Source organism: Microcebus murinus, chromosome X (assembly GCF_040939455.1).
Source record: "Microcebus murinus isolate Inina chromosome X, M.murinus_Inina_mat1.0, whole genome shotgun sequence".
Taxonomy (NCBI): Eukaryota; Metazoa; Chordata; class Mammalia; order Primates; family Cheirogaleidae; genus Microcebus; species Microcebus murinus.
The window spans coordinates 91,809,134-91,822,583 of record NC_134136.1 but is presented as its reverse complement, the minus strand read 5'-3'; the positions used below and the strand labels follow the sequence as shown (position 1 = coordinate 91,822,583).

The 13,450-nt window shown below is 45.2% G+C and overlaps 1 protein-coding gene across 1 annotated transcript; it reads right to left on the bottom strand.

The window, feature by feature from the left end:
- Window positions 1-670: 670 nt before the first annotated feature.
- Window positions 671-5,382, bottom strand: LOC105882331 (melanoma-associated antigen B1). Its single transcript, XM_012784578.3, has 2 exons — window positions 5,276-5,382; window positions 671-2,135 (listed from the first exon to the last, which is right to left on the bottom strand). The coding sequence occupies exon 2, from the start codon at window positions 2,097-2,099 to the stop codon at window positions 1,110-1,112; it is 990 nt and encodes a 329-aa protein (XP_012640032.2). The 5' UTR covers window positions 2,100-2,135; window positions 5,276-5,382; the 3' UTR covers window positions 671-1,109.
- Between the last annotated feature and the right edge of the window lie 8,068 nt (window positions 5,383-13,450).

The following is a 13,450-nucleotide window of genomic DNA, read 5'->3' as shown; positions in this document are numbered from 1 at the left end:
CAGCACTTTTTTAGTGCACTGTGTTCACCTGTGTTCGGGGAACGCAAAGGAGGAAGCATGGAGGGGTGCGGGGGCAGAGCACAGGAGTTCTTACAATCCTGCCCCAGGGAGGAATTTCTCCCTCGTCTACCACATCATTAAGGAAGTGTTAGGAGCAGTTTGCCATTGTAGGTGTAGTCTTTCCACTCTGACAGCCACCAGCTGGGGGCCTGGGCGCCCCCTTCACCATTTCAACATCCTCATGTAGCCCCACATGCAGGCTAATTTAAACTTCCCTCCCACTGAGGCACTGACTGGCAGCTTCCCAAGATCCAGCCTGCCTTGTCCCAGGGCATTGACACAGGGCTGCTTCTATCTGGAATATCCTCTCTCCTCACCACTTCCTTTTATTGTCCTTTACTTCTTACAGTGTATCTCCCCATGTAGTTGGTATGATAGTGGCTCCTGGATTTTAAAATGTTATTGGCAGGGGCTGGGTCTGCTTTGTATACACATTCCCAGAACAAGCATGAAGCCTTTCAGACAGCAGATTCTTAATTGATGTTTGGGGAACGAAGGAGCCAGTGAACCAGAGTTCTCATCAATATCGATTTATTTTCTCCTACATTCATGAATAAGCTAAGAAAATCCTGGTTTACGTTATCCTTTAATTTTAACAAAAGACAAAACTAAAAGGAATAAGAAAAAATAAGAATTGGCAACCTTTTATTTATTTTTTCAGCATCTCAAGACTCCAGCTATTTCACTGTGGGGTTCTTTCACATTTTAAAGCAAATCCCTATTCCAGTGCTTTTTTTTTTTCTTCTGCTACATTACAATGAAAGGATTTTCATTTTGTTTTACGAAATACAAAACTATTACACAAACTTGAAAAACAGCAATAATTGTGTGATCCATGCCATTCATAAACTTAGATTTTGAATGTAAACCTCTTTAAAGGGAACACACTGGAAAAGCAGGATGAAAAGATAAACCTACAAGTTATATATTAATAAAAGGAACAAAAATGAAGATATATATTGTGCTGTCTCCAGCCCCATCTCACCCCCTATTAGCTAGAATGTTGACAGGCCTTTCCAACTTGAAAGTGAAGGCTGCCTCGGATCTCCCTAGGGTTGGGAGGAACTCCCAGAGGTGGCCCTGGCGCCAACTCTGGTTTGGGATGGCCCTTCCTCATCTTTCAAAGCCTCCTCATTTGGGGACTGGAAGGTTCTGGGAACGGTTTTAATGACCTTGGCCAAAAACTCTAGGACTTTCGTCATGCTGGTTTCAGCATGGGCCTTAGAACCCCACAGAAACTCATAGCATGGAGGATCACTGTTGGGCACCAGTCGGTATTCCAGATACTTCTCCTGCACCAAATCTTTGGTGATCAGCTTCCTGGGCTCCCCATAGATGAAATGCTCCCTCCCTTCATACAGCCCCAAGTCATTCAGGAATTCCCATATCTCTTCCTCAGAGGCACGGTCGCCATTCATGAAGATCAGGCTCAGAAGAGGCATCAGGAGCCCGTTCTTGGGGAAGCCGTCTTCGCTCATGCCCGTGTCGCTGGAAAGGTGCAGCTTGCTGACGAGCTCAAAGGAGCGACCTCTGGGGTCGACCTCCTTTAGATCAAGGCCAAACACCAGCTCCAGGCGCAAAGTGGTTTTCCGGAGGATTTCGGGGAAGTGCTCCTTGTACCTCTTGGTGATAATCTTCAGCATGTCAGCCTTCATGATGGGCTCTTTCATTTTATACTTTTCCAGCAGAAACTGCACCAACACGCCCACCTTCTTGGCCAGGGGGTCTTTCGTTGAGCTCTCAGAGGAGGGCAGGACGCCGCTTGGACATTCCCCATCTTGGCCCTGGGCACCTTGCTCAGCCCGGGTGCCTGAAACAGCTGCAGCAGAAGAGCAGGTGGCTTGGGCACTCTCCGACTTCCCAGGAATGCCTGCGGCAGCGGCGCTCTGGGAAGCACCCTCACTAACAGCAGAGGAGGAGGATGGGGCCTCTTCTCCCCCTGCTGCAATGGCTTCAGCAGCCTCGAGACCTTGGGGTTCACCTCGAGCCTGGCGGCGTTTCTCACGGGCCCGGAGCTTACTCTTGTGACCACGAGGCATGATGATGGCAGGCGAGAGGGCACAGGATATGGGCACCTGGAAGGAGAGGAGCAGAGAGTGACAGCCCCTTCAGCAAGGAGTTACCACCTGGACTTTAGGAAGGGCCTGTGTGGGTGTCCTTGAGGACACTACTCAGGACTCCCCTTCTCCTGGCCAGCCTGTGCTCTGAAGACCCTGTGGAGCAAGTTGGAGTGTGCCTTGGGCTGCAGCCTGCCGGCCCCGCCTGGCACCACTCTTCTCCCACCAAGTTCCTCCTTCTCTGTTTCCTCTACAGACAGATTGGGGGGGCCTCTGGCTGACATCTATGTCTGGGGCCTCCGGGGCTGAAATTGGAAGGGATTCTGAGGTGCCCCTGCCTATATGCAGGGGGTGGTACCCACACTCTTCTCAGGGACCTGTGACTTCTGGCCCAGCCTGTAAATCACCCTCTGCTCAACTGAGGCCCCTCCCATCAGGTCAGGGTCTTCACCTTCCTGAGACCTGCCAACCCCAAAGCAAAAGCAAGCCTAAGTCACCTCCAGCCATCCCTCTTCATGGCCTCCCCTGGATTGGTGCAGGGTGCAGACATTCTGTGTTGGCCCCACGGTTCAGTTATGGGGTGCATGAGGATCCCCTCAGTTCTCAGAATCCTAACTGTGGCTCCTGGCAAGAGCTTAGAAACCTCCACCAGCGGACTTTAGGCTGCGTCATCATCTCCCTGAGATGCCCTGGGAGGAAATGAGTGCTACTCGTCACGTCAAAGTGCCCGGGTCTCCCACATGGGACAGTAGGAGTGGGCCCTATGTGGACCACACACATCTCATTCAGTGTCTCACCTTGACCCCTATTAGGAAATAAGCCTCTTCCCTCTGACCAATGGGGCTTCACCCATTAGTGCAAGGGTCTGAGACACCACTGTCCTGTCAGGAAATGAGAGGCCACCTCAGCTCTGCCCACGGCTTCCCAGGGCTAACAGCAGAGGTGAGACTTTGTGCAGCCTCCTCTGTTCTGGAGTGGTTGTTTTCCTCATGCAGGATTTTTACTTTCACTCCCAACAGAGCCTGTGACACCGCTGTCTGCTGACCTGGGGCAAACAGTCCTTAAACCAGAGCCCTTATCTAGTGAAACCCTGCAGGCTGAAGTCAGCGGGCACCTGAGCCTGTCAGCTCTGACCTGGCCTCCCTGGGGTGAGGCTTGTTGCAGCCCTCTCCACTGGGGGCTGAGTGGCCCCCATTTCCTAAATCAGGATCTTCACCCTCTGGCCAAGCACAGTGGCCCATGCCTGTAATCCTAGCACTTGTGAGGTCAAGGTGGGAGAATTGATTGAGCTCAGGAGTTCGCAACTAGCCTGAATAAGAGCGAGACCCCATCTCTACCAAAAACTAGAAAAAACAATTAGCCTTGCTTGGTGGCTCTTGCCTGTAGTCCCTGTCACTTTGGAGGCTGAGGCAGGAGGATTGCTTGAGCCCAGGAGTTTGAGATTGTTGTGAGCTAGCCTGATGCCAGGGCACTGGACTCAAGCCAACAGAGTGAAACTCTGTTTCAAAAAAAAAAAAAAAAGGCATGTTAATAAAACTTTCACTTAACTAGTTGCTAGTCTGATCAGGGCATAAAATAAATCGCGATTCACGTTCACAAACTTTCCTCTGTAGCCACCAATATTTCATGTGCCAACAAATACAATCTTCCTAATCTTAAGCTTTTTATTACCATCTCGACAAACACATTCATTCAAGCTGAGTTATATTCACACCAGATGGATACCAATAGCAAAAGCACAGGAGGATTTGCAGTTTGGGGATGTCTTTGATGCCTTGTCCCTCAATATGTAGGACTATGCGGAAACATTGAACAGGTAGCCGAATCAGTTATTATTAACATCTTTACAGTAAAAGCCCACCTTACTGTCTGATACAAACCGTTCTAATTACAACCCATTTTAGATCGTCTTTTCCATCTTATATTTTGCCATATCATTCACATTATTTAGCCTGTTTTTCACACCTGCATAGCAATCTGTAATGTAAAACTGTGGAATCTTCATAGATATTTCTAATACACAATCTTAGTTGTCATAAACTGTTATTAATTATGAATCATTCTGAGATGTCAGAGGTTCAAAGCTCAACCAATTCCCTAACAAATATTTCTGCTTCAGTAGATAAATCATACTTTTTGAATCTTAGAGTGCTTTGTTGTTTGTTGCTGTTGGGTCATTTGTTTTTTCATTTTTTGTTTTTATCAGTAGTCTTATGTTAGCACTGAGTAAGTTTTAATTGTCTCATTAGCCAATCAAATATTAATGACTATCGGGGTCTGGTTTTTTTTTAACGTGTCATTGTGCATCCTATTAAATTTTGATCAGGGTTTCAACAATGACTGCAGTGGGTTTTGGAAACAGACTTATCATTATTGATTTGAGGTTTCCCAGAGATATAGTTCACAGTTAACCGTTGAGCTCTAATACAACTGACCATTTAAAACTGAACAACAGTTTATTGTTTTGTAACAATGTCAGTTGTTAAACCTTGACATTTCAATTAAAACATGAATTGTAGTTATAACTCAATGCAAATTCAACAGTTTTATTTAGAGTTAAATTATTTTAAAATAAGTTTATTTAATGAAAAGAAAAGATATTGGAAGTTCAGGGTAAGCCACATCCCCTCAAGGCCGTTTAGCGTCTAAACGGCATAACGGAAGAGGGGGGACTCCATGGCACCCCACTGTTCCCCACCAGGGTTCTGAATTCGACTTATGGCAGGACTTTCAACCGCGCACTTAACTGACCTAGGCACTCCGCCCAGACCAATGCCCTCATTCTGCAAGCTGCTACAGGGAGTCAGGGCTCCGCAGCTGGAGGCAGGAACCCCACCAGTCGCTACCCGCGCCCAGGGCTCCCCGGTTCTCACAGCAGGCCCGGCTCTGGTGGCCCCTCTTCTGGGGGGTCCCCTTGTTAGCATTCGGGCTTCCTCACTTCTACTGGGGCCTAGGTCTCCCTCCCTCTCCCTCTGAAGAACTGCAGCCACACTTTTATTCCCAGCCCCGCTCCCCGGAGCCCGGAACCCGCGGGGAGAAGTCAGCATCACAGCTCCGTGGCCGCCCTGGGCTGGGGTCGGGGAAGGGAGCGCCGGGTGCGGGGCGACCCCCTTGGTTATCTGCAAGTTGTCCCTTCAGTCCACATTCAGGGTTCTTACCTGGACACCTGGTCAGTCCTGAATTCTAGCAGCCTGAGCTCCCACGCTCCTCCGACCCAGCTCCGCCACCAAGCTCCTGGCCTTCCAGAAACTTCCAAGGCGGAAGTCAGGGTACGCCACTTCCGGCCAATGTGGGGGGCAGGGGGCGGGGACTGGGGGGCGGGGGCGGGGATTGGAGGGAGAGGGAGCTGACAGCAGGGCTGCAGGGGCGGGGCTCTGATCCCCAGTCTTCTGGGAAGAGAGTCTCCTATTGGTCCTTACGTGAGCTCCAGGTGGGGCCCCAGCCTCTGTCCCCAGAACCCCGGCTGTTCCCTTTAGACGGACTCACCCAGCTCCCCTCAGTACACCTTCCGGGCAGAGATAAGGGGATCCTGAGCTGGGAGTTCTGCTTGGCCTCACTGGAATAAGAACAGAGCCCTCACAATGGGTGACCCTTTCTGCTGCTGGCGGTTCCCTCATGTCACTGGAGTCCTCACCGTGACTCCCGTTGGTTCTTGGGTCTCCAGCTTCTACGGAACGTGGACCACCCCTCTAGACCAAGCGGCTCCTCTCCGTCAGACCCTCCAGGCGGAAGTGAGGGGCACCTCCACCTGACAACTCTGCCGGGAACTCCCAGATCATAGGACGGGGAGCTTGGGCCTCTGTGGTGCTCCCTCCGTTCTCCTGTGGTTGGTTCTCTCGTTCCTGCCTGAACTTCTTCACCTTGATACCTGGCTAGTCCTGGGACTCTACCTGAGCAGACCCCCTGAGCTGTTTCCCTCAAATCAAGGTCCTCACTTTCTTGGGACCACAGAGTTGGATTTAGGATGAGCCAAACCCAGCCATGACTGTTCCAGATCTCCAAGGGCTGTCAGCCAGGGCAGGACTCTGTGGGACCCCACTGTTCTGGCGCCGTCCTTCCCTCATTCTTCCTTCAGGGTCAGCACCTTGATATATATTAGAGTATTCGGAGATATTGGTCCCCTAAGACCTACTCCATGGGGCACCGTATCTTGCTTCCCGTCTCTTTCATTCAGGGCTTCCTGGCAAATGCCACATGCCTTTAATCTCCTGAGCAGTTTCCCTACTGCAAACCTCCCAGACAATGGTTCCTTGCCTCGGGAGTGACGGTCAAGGAGGAAGTTATAGCTCATGTCAGAGACCCGAGGCAGGTGTCAGGCTATCAGAGACAAAGCCAGCTGTTCTGTTCCTTCTCCTCACCAGCCAGACTTGGCCTCTGACAGAACTTTCATTCTAATATTAATAGATTGATCTGCAGGGAAGAGCAGAGCCATATGATTTTGTGCCCCTGATCTTTTCAGGTGATTTGACATCGCATGTGTAGACGATCACGAGGTCACTGAGTATTGTCTCTTTCTTTTCCATATTCATGTCTCTCATTTATTTTTGTATTCTTATTGCTCTGGCTATGTATTCCAAACTAGTAGTTTGTGCCGTGTCTTTCTTCTTATCACCTGAGATATAATTTCGAGTAAGAAAAAGAAAAGTGAATGAAGAGACACAAGGTCTGTCTCAGGCTGGGGTAAGTGACACAGTGTGGAAGTAGTTTTATTTTAAATATGAAATACTTGAGGACTGTTGGTGGGAAAGTTTATTTTGTCTTTTCATGGCTTTTTGCAACATATTTCCTAATTAAAATTAGCCCCTGTGGCAAGTTTGGCTGCTCACAGTGATATACATTGAGGAGCTCCCGGAAGGTTTGCCTGTGTTTGGTTACAGGCTAGAGAGGCCATGGTTCCTTTCCCTCTTGTCCGGAGTGGGCATGATTTTTTAATAATGGTGATGTATGTCAAATAATGTTGGTGCTGGTAATCTGTGCATCCATGCACAAATGATGGTTGTTTGTTCGATAGTTCTATTGGGCATGATAAGCAAGGGAAATATTAATATTTGCCTAAAAGGCAGAATTGATGAACCCTGACTCTTCCTGCATCACTTTGGCTACCCATGCTCTAGGCTGTGATTGTGAGAAACTGACCACATAGAGGTCCACAAAGGGAATATTGTGGTTTTCTCCCCTTCGTTCAGGGACTGTAATAGACAAAAGGAAAGAATGAAAGAAGGAAGGAAGGAAGGAAGGAAGGAAGGAAGGAAGGAAGGAAGGAAGGTTGGTTGGTTTTTAAATAAGAAAAGGTCCCTGGCCCTAAGAAGCTTTATTAGTGTCATGCAGGGGATAGCAAACAATGGCTTTCAGGTGAAATATAGCCTACCACTTTTTTAAAAAAAGAAAATACAGATTTATTATAACACAGCCACAATTGTTCACTTACATATTTTCTATGGGGGCTTTCATGCTACAACAGCAGAGTCAAGTTGTGAGGCAGAGACCGTATGTCCTGCAATGCCTCAAATATTTACTGTCTGGCCCTTTATAGAAAATGTTTGCCAATCCCTGATCTAGTGGGAGAGATCAGCATTTACAGACATAAATATAATTCAAAGCAGGACAGGATAAAAGACAGGACCTATGTAGCAAGCGCTGTGTGAGCATGGGAAAGAGGGAGGGCTGCAAGGACAAAGAACATTGGAGCTGGGCTTTGAGGAATGGGTTGGATTCAGGCCAACTGAGAGACAAGAGGACATTTCAGGTGAAGTGGCCCTCAACTCTGCTCATTACAATCATGTGGGGAGCTTTGAAATAGGGATGCCTGGTTGCTGCCTCCTAGAGATTCTGACTCAGCTGTTCAGGGGCAGCACCTAGGCACCAAGAGTTTTAAAAGGTTCACAGGTGATTCTCAGGGTGGCCCAGGTTGAGAAATGCTGGGCCAAGGAAGTGTCAGGGAATAATTAGGAACAAGGGGTGAATGGCAGGAATCCCTGAGTGCAGGGCAAAGGGATAGTACAGTGGGAGATGAGCTTGGGAAGTGGGGAGTCAACATCCAGACCAGAGAAAAATTGGATTTTGTCTCAGGAAATGGGACCACTAATAGATTGTGGACATTATAGCAACATGCTCAGAGGTGTATATAAGAGAGCATAATCTAGAAAAAAATGTGAGAAATGAAAGTAAAAGCTTGTTAGGGGTTATTTGCAAGAGCTTAAGCAAAACAAGGAGCATATCTGCTCTAGGATGGTGACGTGTGGCTAGGCAGATTCAAGAGGGAGGAGAGGGTTAAAATGATAGCAACTGGGGCATGGTATGGGCACCAGTCCATCAGAATGGTCTCCACTATCCAGTCCTGGAGGCTCCTGCTCTGGGGACATGACCCTTCTGTTTCTGAGTCAGGAGAAATGCAGGGTCCTGGAGGAGAAGTTGAGGCTACAGCAAGGCACTTGGGCACTTGGACCAGTGCTGTTTGCTGAATGTAACCCTTGGGAGGTAGACTCTTAAAGCTGAGACATTTGGGAGGGACTTTTATAGACCTTGGGCACTAGTTGGCTGGGAGTGATCTGAGTCGAAGGATCCAGAGATGATAGTCAGGTTTTGAATTTAGATGGTTGGGGAATTTTGGACAGCCATTAGAAGGCAAGGGGGACACAAAAAGAGGTGAAAGATCTTTAGAGAGATTTGTTCTCCTCCTTCTGATGAATGGGACCTCGCCTATTAATGCAGGAAATCCAGCTCTCTGAGACACCAGCCACCCTTCAGGAAATGACTTCAGCTCTGGGAAGAGTGATGTGCTTTTAGAAATTCATTTTTTAAAAATATTCATCATGATTCAGTCCATATTCAAGTGACAGAAGTTTCTACTTTGGTGTCATTTTCTTCACAAGATGTTATCCTGTCTCTCTTATATTAGAAGCCATTGCTTATCAGTGCCGAGCCCAGGAACAGGAAGGGTTTCTGCCTGGTGTGCTACAACATTGTCCTGCGTGGATTTGCCTTCCTTCTGGCTGAAGGGACTGATGAATCTCTGCTCACTTTATCCACATCCTCTCTAAGCCACTTAGTTTTCATTTTCCCAAACTCTGATGACTGTGTGGAGCTACAAATCATGACACTTTTCTTTAACTTCCTCATTTGTGAAATGAGGGGGTGTATCTGGGCATTCTCTGGGGTGTCTTCGATCTCTAATAATATATACTTCTAAGAGAATATTAAATTCGCTACATGACAGTCTGCATTATAAAGCTTTCTTTTCTGACACAGTAGGCAGCATGCTTACAAAGAGGGGATCCAGATTTTCTAATAGGAAAAATCACTTGGGCTTTCGGTGGAGCTCTGAGCAATTAACATGGACCAGCCTTAAATGTCAATTTGGCCTTTTATGGCTTGAATAGCTCAAAGATTTGAGTATACCTATCTTCCCATGTAATCTAGGAAAACTAGAGATACAGGGTCTACTTCAGACACAATTATGAATGATCACATTTAGGTATTTAAAGTGTTAATACTTTTAGAAAGCATTTACAATTTAATCATGGACTGTACATGCCATACATACAGTGTATGGCAGGGGAAGTGGCAAGATATCTGGAGAATGGAAGGGTTTCTCCCAACATGACTTCATGGTGGTGGCTGCACACAGCCCTGCACTCAGGGGTTCCCTTGGTGTGATTGTCAGAGTGTCCCTGGTATTACCTGGGGTACAGGGAGCTTGGACAGCCTCTATTGGTACACACTGTAGCTGTGTCATTTCTTTGTTATCAGCCTCCTTTATTCATACCTTTGTGACTGTGGGATTTCTTTTGTTGCTTGTGTTTGCTGTTGAACACTTCAGATATTCCCAAAGACTTGATCACTGGCTAAGTCATTGTGTAGACTTCATATAAGTGGGGTTGGTGACAAAGGGAGAAAGAATTTGCCTCCCAACAATTGACCCTGCAGGAATGGATAAAACAGTTCATGAACTAAATGCCAACTGTCTTCACTGCCTTTGGAAATCCAACCTTAGAATCAATTACTCTTTCTTTGCAATATGCAGTCTCTTAGATGGAATGAAAGAAAAGTAGACTTCAGGTAAGGCAGTAGGCTAAGCATCCGGAACTTTCAGCTAGATTTTCTCACTTTGATTCATAATTTTTAAGAGTTTTCCCGCTCTCTGATGCCTAGGACTGTGCCAGAAAGCAGGAGCTCTCAAATTTTAGTATTCAAGTCCTAAAGAGAGAAATTTAAAATAACTGTCAAATTTATAAAAGCATATACTCTTTGTTTCTGCAATTCCACATTTAGGACTTTTTCCTACAGCAACACTTGCTCATGCATGAGATTGTATATATTATTCATTGCAACATGGTTGGCAATAGCAAAATATTGGAAACTAGATTTTCATCAGTGGGGGACTGGGTGGATAAGTTAGGGGATGCCATGCAGGCATAAAAAGGAATGAAGAAGCACTTCAGTGGTCCCCTCTTACTTGTGGAGGATACATTCCAAAAACCTCTTATTTTTCTTAGTTTTGGATCATAGCTGTCCTTGGGTAACCGACACAGCAGAAAGCAAAACTTCACATAAGGGGGGACTACTGTATGGAAAGATCTTCAAGATATGGTATGCAGTGAAGTAAACGAGGAGCAAACAATGTATATGCTACCGTTTCTGTAACATGGTGGTGGGAAGCAGGAAGACACAGATTTGTGCTTATTTGCATATGTGTAAAAATGTCTAGTAGTATAAATTACTAGACTAATAAATAGTCTAGTAAGAAACTAATAACATAACAATGGTCACCCATTGGAGGAGGTAGTGGGTACTGAGAACTATGAAGACAGGTGCTATAGTTTGGATGTTTGTCCCCTTCAAATATCATGTTGAAATTTGGTCCCCAATGTTGGAGGTGCAGGCCCAGGGAGGTGTTTGGGTCATGGGGGCAGGTTCCTCGTGAATTTAGATTAATGCCCTCCCTATGGGGAGAGTGAATGCATTCTCTGCTCTGTTAGTTCCCTCAAGAGCTGGTTGTTAAGAAGAGCCTGACACCTCCACCCTCTCTCTCTTGCTCCCTCTCTAGCCATGTGATCTGCACACACATGAAAGCTCTCTTTCATGTTCTGCATGAGTGGAAGCAGCCTGAGGCCCTCATCAGAAGCAGATGCTGGTGCTATGCTTCTTATACAGCCTGCAGAACTGTGACCTATATAAACCTCTTTTCTGTTCTTTATAAATTACCCAGCCTTAGGTATTTCTTTATAGCAACACAAATGGACTAAGAGGACAGGGGACAGCAGTAGCTGAGTAACTTCTCACTGGATACCATTCTATGCTTTTGATTTTGAACCACCAGAATGGCTAACTTATTCAAAGGATAGATATATATTTTTAAAATTGAATAAAACAAATAAAAAACTCTAGTTCTGAAGAATCACCTGGGGTGCTTATTTTAAAATGCAGATTTTTAGGCCAGATCCCAGATGTTCCAAGTCAATAGACAATTGGAGAATCTGCATTTTGCAACAAGCAGCCTGGCTGATTCTGATGTAGGTGGTCCAAGGAAGCAAGGAAGTGTGGGGCACACAGCCACAGACTGCATTCATGCAACAACTAGTTTTTTATTGAGCATTGGATACATACATCTGTCCATTTCATAAATTATGTTTTATTATATTAAGGAATAAAACCCATTTCTTATCTTCTACAACTTGAATATTCAGCTTACTGCACTGGATTTGACTTAATGTCATACAGACCATGTACATGTGATAGAAGCATTGGAAGCATTTCTTAAAAAATAACAATTCAATCAAAGAGCACGCTTTATAGATAGAGTTTTACATGGTCACAGAGTTAAGTTTGCACATTTAAAAGGATCTGAATCATTCATATTAATATTGTGAATTTTTTTATAAATAATTCATTTGTCCAAGGGGTCTAGGCAAAGCCAAACCATGACATTATTTACACTAAATACCACACCTGGAACTTGTTCTGAGTTATTTAACACAGAGTACATTTTTTCAATGCAATAAATATTTACAGTTAATAATAACAGGTACAATTATAACTTCTTACAAAATATTAGTCAATATTTAAAATGAAACAAAATGACATTAAAGAAGTTTGTGCCATGTATTTTTACAAATCACTGAATTGACTGTTTCAACAAATTTTATTACCCCAAACCCTACTGACTTAAATGCAAGAAAATTCATGTTTGAAACAGGAAAGCCCAGATTACAGAAAATAAAATGTAAAGAAAACCAGTTTTATTTTCTTAATGTTGTACATGTATTATTAATCTCAATAGCTAAAATTGAAGCAAAATGGTGAAAAATTTGGATTCACAATGGCCTAAATTATATAATGTACCTTAAACATTGAAGTTCTGAGTTATACTAGTATTTTTAGGTTTACCATAAAATTATGTGAGTCCTTTCATGTCATTATATGACTCTGGGAGTAAATTTAAATTTGGGAAAAAAGGAAAACAATATTATCTTCTAGAAATAAGAGCTCAGAGAGGGCAGAAAGACAGTAGTGTCTGGGTTTATAACAGGGTACCTAGGGCTAGGCACTCAGATACCTAAGTCTGTATCTTGGTTCCTTACCTGGTCCTTTAGTTCAGTAGTTTCAGAAAGAAATTAATTGGCCAACTAATATATATAGAAAAAATTAGCCGGGCATGGTGGCACATGCCTGTAGTCCCAGCTACTCGGGAGGCTGAGGCAGGAGGATTGCTTGAGCCCAGGAGTTTGAGGTTGCTGTGAGCCAGGCTGACGCCATGGCACTCACACTAGCCTGGGCAACAAAGCGAGACTCTGTCTCAAAAGAAAAAAAAAAAAGTGCTTTGTGGACCATGAATACTAGGTAAATGCAAAGTATTTTTAAAATTAATGATGGACATGATTCCATGGCAATATTCTAACTCAAAGTTCTTCCAGCTGGCGTTAATGCTTGTCCTCCCCACCCTCCATCTAACAAAGGGTGTCTTTGACAATCAAAGTCATAGTAAGAGATTGGGAGATATTCAAGTTGTTCTGTTTGTGTTTGTGGGGAGTGTCCAGGTGGAGGCTGGGAGAAGTGACTATCCAGTTACAGAAAAAAAGTAAAGCTTGTTACAGCTTGGTTTCACACACAAAGGCTGGTCCCATGAGAGTGAAGTGTTCCTTTGTTTTCAGGTGTCAATCCATTTCATGAATATTTGGCCAAAAATTAAACATATGTGCAAAATGTGCTCCATCTCTCCCAGAAACCCAGGGCTAATTCTAAGCTACTCTCTAACAACAGCTCCCTCCTGGAGTGGATGTGAAGAGCAACAGTGGCATAAAGTCAGCTTCGTAGGGCAATGGTTTCTAGCTGGT

Excerpts from the sequence above, each read along its gene's own strand:
- LOC105882331 (XM_012784578.3), bottom strand. The coding sequence starts at position 2,099 with ATGCCTCGTGGTCACAAGAGTAAGCTCCGGGCCCGTGAGAAACGCCGC.